The sequence below is a fragment of the Schistocerca gregaria genome, chromosome 1, assembly GCF_023897955.1.
Source record: "Schistocerca gregaria isolate iqSchGreg1 chromosome 1, iqSchGreg1.2, whole genome shotgun sequence".
Classification (NCBI taxonomy): Eukaryota; Metazoa; Arthropoda; class Insecta; order Orthoptera; family Acrididae; genus Schistocerca; species Schistocerca gregaria.
In genome coordinates this window covers 626,439,177-626,457,874 of record NC_064920.1, presented here as the reverse complement: position 1 = coordinate 626,457,874, position 18,698 = coordinate 626,439,177, and the positions used below count along the sequence as shown (strand labels likewise).

Below are 18,698 nucleotides of genomic sequence, written 5' to 3'. Positions count from 1 at the left end.
ACATTGTTTTTGTGGCCAGTTGTGCCCTGCAGAGCTTCTGTCTGCTTATTTGCAACTGGCATGGTCATATGTAGTACCAAGCAATTGTGATTTGCTGTGCTGTTAGACATGTTGTCTAATGTGCAAGCTGATGACTTTTCAATAGGGAAAAAAAATCCCCTGTTGCAGAGGAACTGGTATTAGTTAATCTAGTAGGTTTACTGTTTATGTTTTACAAGTTATATCATAGCAACTTTTCACTACTTTCTGGGAAGCAGTGGAACTGGGTAATATTGGGGTATTTTGAATTGCAGTGTTGTGGTAATCTGTCCGGTTTGGAGGTCAATATTCTTCTGTTACCATCAGATAGATTGTAGAGGCTTATAACTATAAGATTAAGAGAATTAATATCTATTGTGTTGTGTTCAAAATGCTTTCCATAATTCATACACTTGGTTTTAAGTAATGTATTACATTCTACATTACCTCTAGCATGTATTAGATAGCCACCTTGATGTTTGTTAGTTCTACAAAAATGGTTAACCATCTGAAAGCCTGGAAGGGAAAAATAGGCAGCATCATCATCTTTAAGCAAAAGCTCAGCTATACGAAACAAATCTATAGAGTGTTTGAGGCTTTCTAAAAATATTTGTAGTTCTAATTTTTCCCACTTATGCTTTGCATATTCTGGAACAAAACCCAAAATTTTGATTTTATGTATTAGTGGACTAGTTTTGGTCAATGATTTTTCTGCTTGCAATTACTTATGACATTGTTTTTGACATGTGCTGGGCTGCTCATTGGAGCTTGTCCTACAAAAAAAGATGTTCTCATCACAGTATTTTTAGTAGCGTAACATTATCTTGTTTGTATTAGGTGGCACTTCTTATTTCTTCAAGAATTTTCTGTGGCACAATTTGTTTTTAAAGACCATTCAAATAGGGTCCAATGGGGAATCTGCACTCAATCACAGTGATGTCTATAATTCTTATGTTTTTAAACTGTTTACATATATTCAAAAAACATTCGTTAGCAGCATTAATTTTCTTGTTTATGCAGGACCAGTGTGGTAAGTCATGAAATGTTCACAAACAGAACGTTTATGAGAGTCAGATGACCCAGACACTTCTTTAACTCCCAGCAGGCCATGAGTATTTCAGTTTTATATTTTTTATTAGATCCACCAGACTGTGTTATGAAATTGTTTGATGACATTTACCAATTACTTCTGAGTGTATATGCTTACTAATTTCCAAGAGGGAGGCCCCAGGCTTAGTAAAGCTCATGGATCTCACATTCGATGTTTCATTAATCTGTGAGGCAATTCCATGTCTGGCTATCAGTAAGAATCATAAGTTTCCCTAAGCGATCGGAATGTTAACTGCAGAATAAAGTATGTATGTAATATTCTGTAGACTCACAGTGATCTGATTTTTCAGCAACTTGTTGACACATGTGAGAATTTGGTATTGTGGCATTTGCTGGTAATGTTCCTTCACCAGATATCGCAGAAACACTTTCATCATTGGCTACACTAAGCACTTTAAGGAATATCAGGCCTGCCATGTGATACATTTCTGCAGGTATTACATTTCCATTCCATCATGGAGTTTCTCTCTGCTTTCGATGACAGGTCCATCTTTCCACCTTAAAAGTGAAACTTTGCTTTGCACTTAACCACTTTTTGCTGTTTTCCTGCACTTTTCACATTCACTATTGATAAAGTTTTTATTTTCACAATTCCAGGTGTCAAATACTGTCCAGTTTATTCCTTTGTTCACTTAGCTTGTTACATAAAGCATACAGTTTTACTTCATAATATTTTTGTTGCTTAAGTCCCACTTCATAATCTCACTGGTGCAATCTTTGTTCATTAGTTTTTGGCCTGACTCATCATTACATTTTGTACATACCCAGAGTTTCTGCTAGGGGTCAGAACTCACACAGCTGTTGTGGTACACTGCCTTGAATTTGACGCACATAATTCCCTTTGTCAACCTTCCTTTACATAAACAAAAGTTTTCTCATGTTTCTCACATGTTTTCGTACAAGGTCTCAGAGGTGCTAGCTATGCTCCCACAGTTATAATGAGTCTTTCTGTTTCCTCCTTAAATTTTTCAGTCACTTTTGATATAAAACAACATGGAACACACATACTGTCATGGTGAATAATACAATCTGTGCAAATATGACACTTTTTCACAGCATTATTCATAAAATTTATTGAACTTCCAAACTCGCAATTTGCAAATGGCATTATCTTTGCTTGTCCTTTGGAAACACTACACTTTATCCAGCTCTTCACTTTTGGTTCTCTTCAGTTCACTATCACTTAACTTTTTGTATTTTTTCTAATCCCTTTTGTAATGCCTCTTCCTACATCATACACATCCACCACTTTTCTGCTTTTTACTTCAAGTTAATAATCTTATTCATTTTATTATTTTGATCTCCTCTGAGAGAGAAGTTTTTCTGCCCTTTTCTCTCGCAAGATTCTCTTTTTCACAAAGCAACATTTCTCTTCATTTATCACTACCCCTTATTCACTCTTACGTTTCCTACAAATCACATGGTTAATTGTTCATCTACCTGTTCTCATAGTGTTCTACCTGTCCCCCCCCCCCCCCCTCCTAACCCCAACCCTATACCCATCACCACCTGTTTAACCTTTTTGTAGACAGAATCACTTTTGCCCATTGTTAAGTTGTTAACTTTAGAGAACATAACATATATACAAGGTAAAGACACACACACACACATACACACACACACACACACACACACACACACACACACACACACACACACACACACAATGAAGGTAAGTGCTTGTGGAAAACAAATAACAATACTGGGAACCTCATAAGATGTTATTGTATTTTAAGAAACTCATTATTACCTGTGCTTTCCGTAAGTATGCAAGTGGTTCCTTCAATGGATAGCCATTCACACAGTCATAATTGTTATGAGATCTAATCCAGTGAAAGACAGTGTTTCGTAATTCTGTTTCCATTCCTGCTTGTCTAATTGCTTCAAGTAATGTTTCTTTGAAATTTGACTGCTTCACACAAGTGGATGACACCATTTTCTGTACAGAAATATTGATAATGCAACAGATAAAGAAATTCTTTATCATGAAATTGGGACACATTATAAAACACGAACTAATTTTATATCAGTTGACTTTTTAACAATATCACAAAAATTGTGGGTGAAGTAATACATTGAAAATTACAGAAGACCACTGCTTAACTTACTTTTCCATTGACACAGACACACACACACACACACACACACACACACACACACACACACACACACACACACACAGAGAGAGAGAGAGAGAGAGAGAGAGAGAGAGAGAGAGAGAGAGAGTATTCCATTTGCCATTGCAGTCACCGGGCTTAATTTCTGATTTCTATAACAACTAGTTCAAAAATTTCAATGTTATCTCTTCTACTGTAGAAGCTATTCCCAATATTTTAACAGTGACTTGTTAAAATACAGTAAAACGAGTGGAAATAATTTTATTCTGTGAAAACTAAGAACACCCTGGTTACAAACTGAACAACAACAATTTCACAAATGTTGTACAAAATTTAAAATGTGCAAATAAATAATCAGGGACTGAAGCATGCCAGAACATCTGGGCGTCCATCCCAATCAATGTTACTGGAACAAGTGACTAAACTAGAACTCATAAAAATTATTGGTGTTGTGGGCTACTATTCTAGAATATATAACCCTCTCAAAAATTTTGGAAACTGATTTAAGATGTAAAATGGTTCATTAATTACTGGCATCTCTCCTGTCGCCTTTATTTAGAGGGATTTAACAGTGGCACAGTTCAGTCTTTCTGGAAAAATGCACTGAGTCAGTGATGCATTACAAATTTCAAAGCACAGCACTTACTACATGGGAATAAGTGTTGAGTATTCTGTTGGAAACACTGACAGGTTCAAATGAGCTTTTAATTTAAAAAAGGAGAAGTGAGTGAGACATCCGTATGATTGAATTTTATGTATGTTGCTTGTTCAACATAATCTTCTGAGTTTTCTCTTCAACATATTGTATCTACATTTTATACTAGATTTAATAAATTATTGTTAAACATTACTGCTATCTGTAACTAATAATGTATAGCCCTTCTATTTAAATTAATAGTTACAATATCCTCTTCTGTGGCTTGTTGTCCTGTCCCTCATTTTACTACATTACATAGAGCCTCAAGTGTATTGTTGGAATTATTGATTTCTGACATAATGTGCAAGTCCTCTGATTTTTTAATAAATTTTCTTAGCATTTATAAGTGGTTTTTGTAGTGTACAAATACTGAATGATCTTTACTTCTTGTTGTCAACATAAACATTTCCCTTTCCTTTCATAAGATAATTTAATCGTCTAGTGATTCAAGGTTTTTTATAAGGATGTTTAATGTCCTTTCTTATTAGCTTATGTAGAAAGCTGTTTTCAAGTAATGATATGAATTTATTATGGCTTAGATTAAATATTATGCCAGCACTTGATTAATTATAAATTTCATTCCAGGTAACTTCTTGTAAATTGTTCTTAAAAATGTTCATTCTGAAATCATGAATTATTCTAAATGATTTCCACTGAGGAGTATATATACTGTAAAGTATCATTTTATTTCTCCCAACTAAACGTGCATCAGGATCAGAAATAGCATTTTTAACTGGCTATACAGTTATTTTCTTACTTTGAGCTTCAACAAAGAAAACATAATCGTATTATGCTTAAGAATCAGGTTTGCCAAGATTGACTGTTAATTTTCTTATTGATTATTGGCACTGACAGATTGTGGTGTCATCAATGGATGATGACAGCAGAGATCTGTCGAAACCAGTAATCTATAGAAAGATTTACTAGTGATCTTGGTGAACCTGGTTTTTAAGAATAATATAAAAATTCAGATTGCTCCCAACAGTTGACACAATATCAAACATTATTGATTATGGTCCTACTTTCTTATCTGCATACTCTCTTTATCTCCCTGCATTTGAAGGTTAACTGATGAGATCAAATTGTAGGCTCCAAATATAATTTTCAGATCATTTTTCCTCTCCGAATCCTGAAGAAAACGCACACTGAAATCACCATGGACTATTAACTGCTTACTGCTGTCTGACGGAATAGGGAGGAATCCAAATGCCTCATAAAGTTATAAGCTAACTTACTGTTATAATTATTTTGGGAATTACATTTGACAATAGGAACTTCGGAGACAACATACAGACAATGCCTGCTGAACATTAAACACTATAACATTTATTATGAAACAGCTTGTAAATTATACTGACAAATAACTATGTATAAACAATGAAAACTCAAAGTTGGAATATCAATACTATAACGAAAAGTTATATTGTTAGTCACCTTAAAGATGACATGCTGCAGACAGGCACAACTAAAAGACACCTACACATTAATTTTCAGCCACAGCCCTTGTGAGAAAAAGAAACATACACACATTCATTCACACAAGGAAGTGCACCTCAAATACACATGACCACCATCTCCGGCAGCTTGGACCAGAATGGTGACAATGCGCAGACACTCCTGGCAGGGGTGGGGGGGTGTCAGTTTTCCAGAAAGTGAGTTAATGTTTCATTGAGTACATATATGAGTTGCTCATAATACAAATGCAAGAAAAACACATGCACATATTCTATGTGAATCTCTGAATGCCGTTCTACACTGCTACAGGGAAAATTATTGATAGTCATCCTGTAAAGCAGTTGTAGCATTCTTCCAGAAAAAGCAGTTTTCTCTACCAACAGCAGTGCTCGCTTTTTGATTTACAGACAATATATCTCCTCAGCATTTCCTGTCCTGTTCTTATGTAAGTAACCAAAATAACTTCACTGAGCTCATATTCATACAGTAGAGCTACTTTCAATTTATTGGATAACTACTTATTTGCAGATGTGACATGAGCTGTTATGTACAGTACTGTAGTATACTGTTTAAAATTTTATTTTTATGGGCATAACAGCCTCAGTGCATTTGAGAGTGAAAACATGCTCCAAGTAGACTGTGTGCCTTTTATTATATGTGCAGTTGGCCGATTTCAACTGTGAGTCATTTTCAAGCACATGTCTGCACGTTTAAGAAATTTGCTTGAAAATCACCCACAGATAATAAAAAGAATACAGCCTACATGGACACCATGCTTTCATTCTCAAAACTGTAGTATATGCAGGGCTGGACTCCTGCGTATTCAGCCACTAGTGACATTGCTGCCTCATACCAACACCATGTTCTCAGGCACAGCTGTGCAACAACTGCTCTGGAAGACCCAGCTTCCAACCATTCATTGCTTCTACTAATGTTTGATACGTCATCCTTGTTGGGCACTGGCTATGTAATTGCCACAGATTATCATTTCAGTTTTACTGTTGAATTGTCACAGGACGTTTTCAGTTTTATTGCATATGTGGACTTTATCCTCAGACTTCACTAAATTGAGATCAAGTTCAATAAACAGTGTTACTTCCAGAACGCCAATCTATTACTGTCCTAGTCCACCATTTGAGAGGGCACTTAGGTTGGTGGTGAGGATTTTAGTTCAATATGTTTCTTCTCTGTCCTCGTCTTTTGTACTCAGTATGTTTCAGCTAGTATCGTGGATACTGGTTTTGTCATGTGTGACAGCATTTGTGTGGTTTCTCAGTGCAGTGCTCTTCTCCGTACATGTTTTACATGTGTTTTACTCCAATGCTGAGCCCAACTATGCATCTCGCACCAGGAGATACAGCAGACTTTGCGCAGGCAGACCACAGAATTCCGTGGTGCTGAGGCATTTGGTCAGCTGTCTGTGGAGATCTCTCTTCTTCTGCTACTCCTGCCACCCAGACTTGGCTCTGTTCCACCTTTCACTGTGGTGCCTCTTGCACCATTTATGACCTTGCTGCTGGCTAGCCCTGCACCAACCCGTGCACCACCCAGCACAGCACCACCCAGTCACCAACGGTCAGCCTGCTGCCAGCCTGTGTATCATTGGTCAGCACTTTGAATGTCCACAGATCTCTAGCCCACCTCAGCTGCTACAGTGATGTCCTGTATACAGCTAATCTGCACACTGCTGGCCCACTCATTGCTGCCACATGCTTCACCAGTCTGAATTATGCTGGCCTGCCTGCTGCTTTCACGCATTCCACTGGCCCACACATCAGGAGTCTGCATATTGTCAGTCTGCCACCCATTTCTCATTCCTGTGTCTCTGTTCTGCTCATCACAGGCCCCATTGGTGTCATTGTCTTCTTGCAGCTAAGTGTACCCACATGCAGTTCGACACACCATTGTATTCCTATGTGGTCAAACACATCTACAGGGAATCTTCTCTGCCTTCCCCTCAACTGCTCTCCCTGTATCCTGTTCCTTGGGCTCTGCCAGCTTCTGTGTTATGGGTCTGTCTGATTCTGGTGCTATGGTGTCCGGTGCCACTGGCTCACCCACCACCTCCTATTTCAGCACTACCAGCTCATCTGCAACCACCACCTCTGGTACTGCCTGCTCTAGCTGCATCTGCTTCAGTGTCTGCTCACATTTTGCAGGTGGCTGTAAGAGCTCTCGGTCTCATCTGCCACCCAGCTGCCTCCCCTCTGCCACAACAAGCTCAACACTCCCATGTCACATTTCATCTGGTCAATGCAGTCAGGGCCAGTTCTCTTCCCGTGGATGGCAGTGCCTGGACAGGACACTGATGACAATGTCAACAAGGCCACTCTTCATGCCCGTTTGCCTGTTTCCATTGAGACCACTTTTGCTCTCTCTCAACTGTTTGTGTGTTTTTCAATCACTTTACATTTCTCATTCCCATCTCAGTAACTTTCCACTCTGGCCTCTGTTCTCTCTTCCATGCCACTCAGGCAGTCCGTTCCAGTGTTCTTCCTATGTGCTTTTCTTTCCAAAGTGTCACTGTGCAGTGTTTTTCTCATGCTAATCTGTGGCTTCTCTCTTACTAGACCTCTATGCTGCCAGCGCACTCCCATGGATGTCCATCTCATAGATAGCTCTCTACTCACCAGTACTGTCTGGTGCTGCGACTACAAACTTCCATCTCACGGCTGGCTCTCTCCACGCTGCCACTGTCACCATTGCAGCTACTCCCACGATCGACGCCAGGCCTCTCACCAATGACAGCAATGTCACCATTGCGCACCCTGAGGCTCATCTTGCAGTGACTTCTCACCCTGTCCCAGCAAACTTGGCTGTCGCTGTTCTGGCTACCACAACTACCTCTTCTGCATCCAACCCTGCTCACAATCAGTCATCCCTGCTGTCACTGTCAGTTCTGTTGTGAGTTCTTCTGTGTCTGGACTGCATTCCCATCCACGCTTCACTGTCAGCTCAGCCTATGACTGTGTCTTTTATGTTGCTGCCTATGGCCAACTGCTGCCATTTCTTATGCAGGTTCCTTGTGCTTCCTTTGTCAGGATCATTTTTCGTTGCCTGATTGCTTTCTTGTTTTATTCCAATCAGTACCTCATTCGTTGCCTCCTGTGCTTATCTGTGATGGCTGCACCATCTACATCAAGAGGTAAAGGGTGTAGTACGTGCAGGTCTGGGCCCCTGCACATTTGGCACCACATTTATTGGATACATTTTGCAGGCCAGCCATGACCCCTACATTAATCCAAAGCAGCTGTTTGTCAGCACATTGCTGCACTGTTTGCTGTCAAGTCTCCTGCAGCTGCCAAGGTTCTGGGGGTGCAGGACACAATACTACTTCTTGGCAAAGAAATTGAGTAAGTAGCATTGCAGTCACAGATGTGCAACCGTGTGTCCATGTGACTGCATGCCTGTGTTCTTCTGCATGAGCAGCTGCTGCAACACCAGACTTTGTTCCTGTTGGGTACCAGCCGCGTAATCACCACAGAAGATCATTTCTGTTGTATTCTTCAGTCATCACAGGACTTTTTCAGTTTTACTGCCTGCAAGGGCACCATCCTCAAACTGTATTAAACTGAGTTCATGTTGAATAAACAATATTACTTCAAGCATGCCAATCTATCACTTGGCAGGTACATTACTATTAACAATGGTTGTGAAGTGCTTAATTTGTGTGATGTCAGTGACCTACATAATGCTGGTGGGAAAGAGATTGGGTCAGTAAATGTGACATCTTGCTGTGACAGCACACCATGTTGTAGTCACTTTGTGGTGAACTGATGAATGACCAGAAAGTTACTACACTTCTCTCATCACCAACTTTGTTACTGGTGGACTGCATAAATGTCTTCCATTCAGGAAGTGCTTGCACTTGTAGAGTGGCTGCACTTTGTGGAGCCACTTACCACACAACCACAGCATATCTTGCAAGATAGGTGTCAACATGTCTGATGGAATGGTATTGATCATGTATAAATGTAGAATGGTAATCTGCTATAATGAATTGCTTGACCTGTGTTCCATAACACATAGGTGAACTACTTCTGGTACAGAGGAACCAAATTTAAGCTTCCGGGTGTCTTGAGATGTATGGAGAGCTAAGGCTGGGTGATTCATTTTGCTGTCCTAAAGATTCAAAAACTATTCCAGCCACTGATAGTGGAGACAATGAAATCAACATTGTTGAATACATATTGACAGCATGTTACATTTCAGACAGGATCTACAGTGTGTAGACAGTTCACAAGCCAGCTGTTGAGCCTTTTTATGTAACAGCTAATTTAACAACTGAAAATAAATACTCAGCTAATAAACAAAAATAACTCCTCTATATGAACATGACCTTCAGATTAGAGAACTGGTAAGCAAATGATGAGGAGCTATAGCCTGTCTGTAAACTGTAAATTGAGCAGCAAACATGGTGTGCAAAGTTGCTTTTCTTGGAAGAACAGGAAATTATTTCAGAAAAATTGTGACATTCACAACCTCAACACAAAACAAGTGAAAAATTTCCACTAAGGCTCTGCAACTTTCACTAAAGTACACAGGGGAATCACAAACACAGGTACAAAAGTATACCATAAGCTTTCCATCAATACAAAAATGGAAATTAATAATGTACAGATTTTCAATGGTAAATTAAATATATTCTTCATAAAATATTCTTAGAGTTATAAGGCATGCTTTAGTATAACAGCAGAGGAGCCCACTTAGTTTAAAACACACTCTTAAAAGAAAAAATATTATGATGAAGTGTAGATTTGTTTTTGTTGTTAGTATATAAATGTGTACTCTGAGAAGAAATATTATATTTTAATTTGGAAAATGTGTATTTATTTATATATGTCATTAGGATTAAAATGTGTACTTTCATTTATTTTACTATTTTAACCATTCACTTAACCTAATGTCAGTAAAGGGCACATTTTAATGTTATGAGCAACCAATAATTCTTAGCAAACAAGTAAATAGTATACTGCATGTGTGATACAAAAAATGTTCATGTAATACTGTATTACTCCACTTGCCTTGTTCAGTATATCTGGTACACTAGTGATACAATATGTAATCAACAGGACAAAATAAAACAATAAAAAATAAAAATCTAAAGCAAAAACTCTGTTATACAGGATGACCAAGAATCAACTTCCCCCTAGGAATATAGAACAGGGTGCAGAGATTTACTAGATTTTGTCCATTTGCATTTCTTGCTTTAGTACTATTTGTAATTCATACCTGATATGTCTACTCCATGTAGTGTTAATGCACTTTATGGAAAATAAATATCCCCTGGCATGTCTGCACACTGTGTTGTTAGTGATTCATAAGGTGGGCTGTGGAAACGTCTAGCCTATATAACTCTGTGAAACACCTAATAGTTGCTTTTTGTGATGTGCTGTGGTAAAAACAATGGAGAATAGCCTGCTCTCTCCTCGTTTTATGGGCTTGTGAAGGAAGGTAGTGCATGAACACAATTCGGTGACATAATTTCCCTCATGCTTCTTACCTCCACACGTGCCCTACCGCCATTTCACAACCCCAGAATGCAATTTATCCCTTAACACAGCTCTACTGCACATATATGTCGTACAAACATTTATCATTTTTCATAGTCCACATTATTAAACAATACACATTAATTTTATGTCATTAAAACACTATTCTTAATAACCTGCAATTTTCCCATCCTTTGAAATGCAGGAACTATTGATCGCAGAGGAAAAATAAATAGGACCTTTTTAATAGCAAATTTGATAAAGCTTGCAGATGAAATGCCACAACGAAATAAAACAAAACAAAATAAAATAATAATATAATGAAATAATAAGCAACCAGCTGCATAGAGGAAATTTAATTTATTTACCAGTTTTGGACATTTAGCACCCTTCTTCAGAAAGTTACAACTATCACATAATTTGTGAGTGTCAATAACAAAGTGCATATGGCTAAATGCCATGATCATGTAATATTCGCGCAGACTGACACTCAGTGCAGTGGCTGATGGGGGCGAATGGTAATGGGAAATGCCTTTACGGTTGCTTTCATCAGCTAATCCGCTGAGTGTCAATTTAATTTACACATATAGTAGTTCACGGTCTCTACATAAATGTAGCACAAATAAGCGGAACAAGTGCAGACATCACTTACTTTCGATAGAAGCCATGTTTTCGAGATAGTCGAGAAAAACATATAAGAGTGACCTTAAAATGCCCCCTCCCTCCCTTCACCACGTTAACACCCCATCGATCAGGAAATTTTCTTATTCATCACACTTCCTCGACCACTGAATAAAAATTTGTGACTACTTACATTTTTCCCTTTCCCTATGATGACTGGACTTACACACAATATGCATAGGCTAACAATGTCTGCTGTCAACAATAACTTCGTTGTTCACAGGGAAAAACCGGTAAATCACAAGAAGTAAGACAGAAATGGGGAGGCCATCCATTGGCTACGGTCACAGCCTCACCAATATCTTTCGTTTCTGTCGACGACTGACGTCGGCCGATGTTTTCATATCAGTAAGTCACTACATGCGCGGTAACAATGTATCCAATCTCATCGCCTGCTCGTAGACATTAGACGAAAATCGGCGAAATTCAAATCATTTCGTTTCCTTCGGTCTTGCTGGCTGATACAAAACGAAACAAGGACTATAAGAAACTGACAGGCCTAAAAGCCAATTTACAAGTTTTCTCACGTCGACCGTGAATTTAGCCGTCTGACGTCATCCGTCCGCTGTTGATGACGTGACACGTCCAAGCTCATTTCCTCTCGATACACTGAAATACACAAATCTCTGGAATTCGTTTCGTTGTGGTCTTCATGGTTAATATCAATTATTTTTTTGTTCATTATTTGTTATGAATTGTTTCGTTTCGTTATTTCTTTTGTTAAAATTTATAATAAATGACGAAAGATTAATTGATGCCTGGAGACAACAATTGAATTGTACGACGTGGGTGTACTAAAATACTTGCCCTCTATTACATTTATAAAGTGAATTTTTATACAAACTGATACTGTATTAAATATCTTACAATGAATTGCATAGCAGTATGGCTCGAAATTGAAGTGAAAAGAGTACTGTGTGGGTAGAATCAGACTGATTAGTAGGTGGAATTTATTTGTATGTTGTCAGGTATTTGTAACGTTTCATAAAGAAGTGGAATGAAACACTTAGACACTGCAACTTTTTTGTTTAAATATTCGTTTGTGTAAGACTTATGGTTAAGCAGCACTCTTAACTGTGTGGGAAACAGATTAGCTAGCATCAGCGGCCAATGTTTATTTTCATACCGGTGCGCATTCTCAAAAATCTTACCAAGAACCCAAAGAACGGCAACAAATGTATGAGGGTGAATGGAAAGGTTGACAGGGGAGAGGGGCGGGGAAGGGAGCACTAACCGAATAAATTGTCGCTTTTGTGATAAAATGAGGGGGCGGAGGAGGCAAATGATACTAAATATTGTTTTATGACTCGCTGTGAATTTACAAATAAAGGATATTTCTAAAACAAAAAGTAGTTATTTACAGCTAACTACAGCTCAAAATTCAACAAGGTGAAGGAAAACTAAGAAGCTTAACAACCGAAAAAATAAATGCACACATACTCAATCGCGGGCGAACACACACACACTCGGGCGTGTAAGAAAAACGGAATTAGATTTGCTGTGCAATTGTCAGCATGGTCCAGCGTGCTACAGAGCAACTTCGCCCATAGCCCTACCTGTATCTCCGAATAAAAATTTTTGTAACTACTCATTTTCTTGATTTCTTCAGTAAGCCTTTCAGCTGTAAAATGTATGCTTTTATCTTTCATGTCATCCATTTTCGTTAATGTATAATGAGATGATAGTTCGTCAGGACTTCCTGTAATCGTCTGACAGCCGGGAGCGTGTTTATCAACGTCGCCAAGGCAACAAAGACAACGCATCCCGCTTAGTGCCACAAACGCATGCGCAACGAGCTTAAACTCTGCACGCTTGAGCGTCTGTAGAAAAAAAATACGAAAGCGTGAGGACTATTAGCTTAATGCTTGACTGAATTTCGATTATGCCTGCTTGTGCAAGCGTCCAAGCGCGTGCGTGCTTGGTCGTGTGTACCAATGCTTGTGAAAGCAGTGATCTAATTTGATTGAATTTGTATTTAGTCCTGTTAAATTAAATTCTGTACAAAGGTTGTACAGTATTGCAGGACAAGTCGACGAGACAAAAGAGAAGAAAAACAGCAATACTATGAGACAGTTTTCGTAACGTGCAAGAAGGTACTGTACGTTCATGGTAGCATATCTAACGCGAATAATTAATATCAGCAAACCGCCGATACTTAAAGAATCGAACAGGTAAGTATAAAATACGTAGCTTTCAACGTCTGCTTACTTCACAAATGAGTTAATGTGTTAAACATTCGACATTAACATTGTATTAGCGAGAAACAGTTGAGAAAATGTTTGAAATTATGTTTGAAGTTCGTAGGAAACCGTTAAGCTGGGTACGGTCCGCGTAGTTTGGGCTCACCGTTTCAGCAAAAGCTAGTTTTTCCCGCATCTCAATGTTGACATCTTATCTCCCGAGCTAAATATCGTTCGTTGATATAACGTTCAGTGGTTTTTGGGGGTACTGTTTGCAAATTGCGTCGCGAACAGAGTAAATAGTAAAGGAGTAATATATTAAAACGTCAAGTGCAATGCTCAAGTTTTATTGCATAATCAGTGAAAATGTAGTAAGCGATAAACTTTTTTTCAACGTTATATTGAGGGAGGGGGGGGGGGGGGGTTAGAAAAGGTTTCGTATAGTTTTGTTGCAAGTCTATAAGTGCGCTCCTCAATCTCAAATACCTGATTAGTATAATCTGGATATTTGCACACAATGAATTATGCTGCTTTTTTAAATTCCTCCAGCAATTTTAGTATATATAAGAGGATTGGAACTTAAATAATGGCAACTATTTATTCACAACCGATACAAAAGAGTTACATGTTTGCACCTGTCACTGTTCTTCAAAGTAGTCACCAGCGTTGTGCAGAACCCGTTGCCAGCGATGTGGAAAGCGTAGTATACGGTAAGCAGAGCCTGTTATGTTACTGGTGCAAATGGAGCGGTCTACTGCCTGTTTAATCTCTGTAACAGTTTCTGGTAGAAATACTGTGTGCGAATTTGGAATCAGGTCTCTTCATTCAACCGCATATCTGTGTTGGTTCCTATGGAGATGTCTTTTAATGACTACAGCCACTAGTGAATCATATTCATCCTACTATCGAATCTCGAAATGAGTCACCTTTTTCGAACCTATCTGCTACAGTGAAACTCCAATGTGGTTTTTCAAGCAGCTCCTATGCATCTTGTTTATTGTTCATCAGTCTCTGCGTGCCCTCCCTGCAGCTTTGTGCATGTTGTCATTCCAATTTAAGTCGAAACTGAGCAGAAGTTGGATAGTGCGTAACACCATATCTCTAATGCTCTCCTGATTTATTTTGCTTTTGTCTTATTTAATGTTACATCGTTGAGCTTCTGTAAATGTTGTTTGATTGAATAGATAGCACAAAATTGTATACTCCTTTCTTTGTTAAAATTTCGGTGTCATGATTTGATTATGTGTAATGTATATCTGGCATTTAAATTCTTTGTCCCATTTGGAGGGAACAAAACTTACTATATATAACTGTAATTTCTATGTGAATAATTTTTTGTACAAATACTAATATGTGCAAATGTTCTGTTTTATTTAAAATGATTGTTTGCTGTTATGTAAATTGCTGACCTTCACTTAGGATTCTTAGTTACTTTGTATGAAAAAGGTGTAGTGGTTCCCCTCGGAAACGGAACTGTGTAGCGTGCGCAAATTGTGGTTGGCCTAGGTAGAAAAGGTGGAACAAAAGTCAGTAGGGGACGAGCTACCAAACTGTGCACTGCCATGTAAAAGTTGTATATTGTGCTGGTTCCGAGAGAGGCTTTTTCTGCCATTTTCCAATGCCTCGGATGGATGGATAAATAGCTGGAACGATTCCGGCATTGGTATTCATCGTCACCACCAAGAAGGGACAGAGTCCAGCACATCTGTCTGCAAATCCGCCTACCAGCATGCAGTTGCCACCAAATTGCATAATCACTGTAAAGGAGTACTATAATAATGTACAGTAAAGGATCAGCTTATTGGGTGATTTAGTGTGCACAAATATAAGGTAACTTATAACTGAATTTATGTACCTGCCTTAATTTTTTCCCTATCATAACACCTCTCAGGTTCCTCTCCATCTGAACTATGATTACCGAGTGTCCTATTTTGTGGAAAAAATGAAAGCCTCGATGATAGACAGTTAATTACATAATGTTGTTTGATCTTTGATGAGAAGGGAATATTCAGATTTACTGTGGATTTAGTGAATTTGTGGGAGGCAGTAAATGTAGTTTTGTGAAGTTTCAAAGTCACCCATTTAATCATTTACTTGAAAGTAGTAGACTGTGGTAATAAAGACAATTTGCTGTTTCTTTTATAAATTAAAGTTCTTAAAATTGAGGCTTATAAAGTTTTTGCTTAGTTAATGTTCATAGTGTTATCTGTAGTAAATTTTAAAAGGTGAGTCAGTTTCTTGCAAATTTGTTAACACTGTGTTTCACTGTAGTAAAAGTGGAAAACTGCAATAGTGGAAAGTTAAATATTCATGTTTGCTAAGTGTTTGTCTCTCTTTGGTATTGGAAGTGCATATTAATAGTATAACAGGATCCACAGTTTGTCTATTGGGCTAATGCTAGGTAACAATTAATGGGAAGTCCACTATTTATGAAAACAATAATTTCTTTATTCAAAAGACAGTGAGGAGTAACCTGTTAGTGAATTCCCATTAACTTTCATCTCAAATAGTAAAATATTTAACTGTGAGAGACTTAACCGATGTCCAATTTATGATCCTACAGTGAATGTTAATAGTAATGTTATAAAGACCATTCAGTTTGAACAAGTCCTGAAAGTAATAGTGTGTTTCGGCATATATTATATTTTTGCAAATAGTTTGTGCTGCTCTAGCTGTTAGCTTCAATCTTACCGTAAACATAAGCGTCAGAGTTCATTGCACTCGCGTGTGGCCAAGTCTAGGTTGTGTTTGTCCGTTAAAGTTACTCATACCTACTTTCTTAAAAGAGAAGGTTAATCTTTCTCTTGCCTAATTAGGCTGGCGACCGTTTTCAATATTCTTTAAACAGTATGGGTAGGCAAAAGTATTGTTTGTTACTGTTCAAATATTTACGTAATTCTGACTTTTCACTTCTGATAAGCCACCTCCGTTAGGTACAACACGGTCAACATAACAAAAAACCTCTCAGAGGGTAACACTGCTCTGTTGCTTTATACTATAATTGCTTTAACAAGATAGTTTTATTTCACTACCTGCCTTAGACTTTAAGGTTATGGTAGAGCCGTAGCAGACGGTAGTGCTATAAGTGCCATATCTACCACCTGAGGCATCCATTCCAGAAACAGGTTGAGCTGAGTTAATGTGACAGGGCCATGTTTTGACCATTCAGTTGAAATAGGAACATTTTGCCACAGCCCCACCAACAGTGTACGATGTGTAAGGCCAACGTGAGGCGAAGCTTTCTCCTGAAATACGAGGCAGTAGTAGAAAAAGACAAAATGGGAACTGGAAGAAGGACGAGGATTTTGCTACTGCATTGTGGTGTGCCTACAAACTACACATAAGTACTGCAGTCTGAAGGAGATCTGCGTCCCACCCAAACATTCTCTCCATCATCGTTATTGCGTCGCGAACAGAGTAAATAGTAAAGGAGTAATATATTAAAACGTCAAGTGCAATGCTCAAGTTTTATTGCATAATCAGTGAAAATGTAGTAAGCGATAAACTTTTTTTCAACGTTATATTGAGGGAGGGGGGGGGGGGTTAGAAAAGGTTTCGTATAGTTTTGTTGCAAGTCTATAAGTGCGCTCCTCAATCTCAAATACCTGATTAGTATAATCTGGATATTTGCACACAATGAGTTATGCTGCTTTTTTAAATTCCTCCAGCAATTTTAGTATATATAAGAGGATTGGAACTTAAATAATGGCAACTATTTATTCACAACCGATACAAAAGAGTTACATGTTTGCACCTGTCACTGTTCTTCAAAGTAGTCACCAGCGTTGTGCAGAACCCGTTGCCAGCGATGTGGAAAGCGTAGTATACGGTAAGCAGAGCCTGTTATGTTACTGGTGCAAATGGAGCGGTCTACTGCCTGTTTAATCTCTGTAACAGTTTCTGGTAGAAATACTGTGTGCGAATTTGGAATCAGGTCTCTTCATTCAACCGCATATCTGTGTTGGTTCCTATGGAGATGTCTTTTAATGACTACGGCCACTAGTGAATCATATTCATCCTACTATCGAATCTCGAAATGAGTCACCTTTTTCGAACCTATCTGCTACAGTGAAACTCCAATGTGGTTTTTCAAGCAGCCCCTATGCATCTTGTTTATTGTTCATCAGTCTCTGCGTGCCCTCCCTGCAGCTTTGTGCATGTTGTCATTCCAATTTAAGTCGAAACTGAGCAGAAGTTGGATAGTGCGTAACACCATATCTCTAATGCTCTCCTGATTTATTTTGCTTTTGTCTTATTTAATGTTACATCGTTGAGCTTCTGTAAATGTTGTTTGATTGAATAGATAGCACAAAATTGTATACTCCTTTCTTTGTTAAAATTTCGGTGTCATGATTTGATTATGTGTAATGTATATCTGGCATTTAAATTCTTTGTCCCATTTGGAGGGAACAAAACTTACTATATATAACTGTAATTTCTATGTGAATAATTTTTTGTACAAATACTAATATGTGCAAATGTTCTGTTTTATTTAAAATGATTGTTTGCTGTTATGTAAATTGCTGACCTTCACTTAGGATTCTTAGTTACTTTGTATGAAAAAGGTGTAGTGGTTCCCCTCGGAAACGGAACTGTGTAGCGTGCGCAAATTGTGGTTGGCCTAGGTAGAAAAGGTGGAACAAAAGTCAGTAGGGGACGAGCTACCAAACTGTGCACTGCCATGTAAAAGTTGTATATTGTGCTGGTTCCGAGAGAGGCTTTTTCTGCCATTTTCCAATGCCTCGGATGGATGGATAAATAGCTGGAACGATTCCGGCATTGGTATTCATCGTCACCACCAAGAAGGGACAGAGTCCAGCACATCTGTCTGCAAATCCGCCTACCAGCATGCAGTTGCCACCAAATTGCATAATCACTGTAAAGGAGTACTATAATAATGTACAGTAAAGGATCAGCTTATTGGGTGATTTAGTGTGCACAAATATAA

The 18,698-nt window shown here is 38.4% G+C and overlaps 1 protein-coding gene across 2 annotated transcripts in view; it reads right to left on the bottom strand.

The window, feature by feature from the left end:
- LOC126299800 (TBC1 domain family member 19) overlaps window positions 1–13,317 on the bottom strand; it is a 166,287-nt gene extending 152,970 nt beyond the window's left edge. Inside the window, exons 1-2 of one of the 2 annotated variants that reach the window (XM_049991675.1) lie at window positions 13,127–13,317; window positions 2,879–3,067 (exon numbers count right to left, since the gene is read on the bottom strand). In XM_049991675.1, coding sequence (XP_049847632.1) covers window positions 2,879–3,067; window positions 13,127–13,228 — 291 coding nt within the window. In that variant the 5' untranslated portion in view covers window positions 13,229–13,317. The remainder of the gene's footprint in view (window positions 1–2,878; window positions 3,068–13,126) is intronic. The other variant, XM_049991676.1, reaches the window with a different exon arrangement.
- Window positions 13,318–18,698: the final 5,381 nt, after the last annotated feature.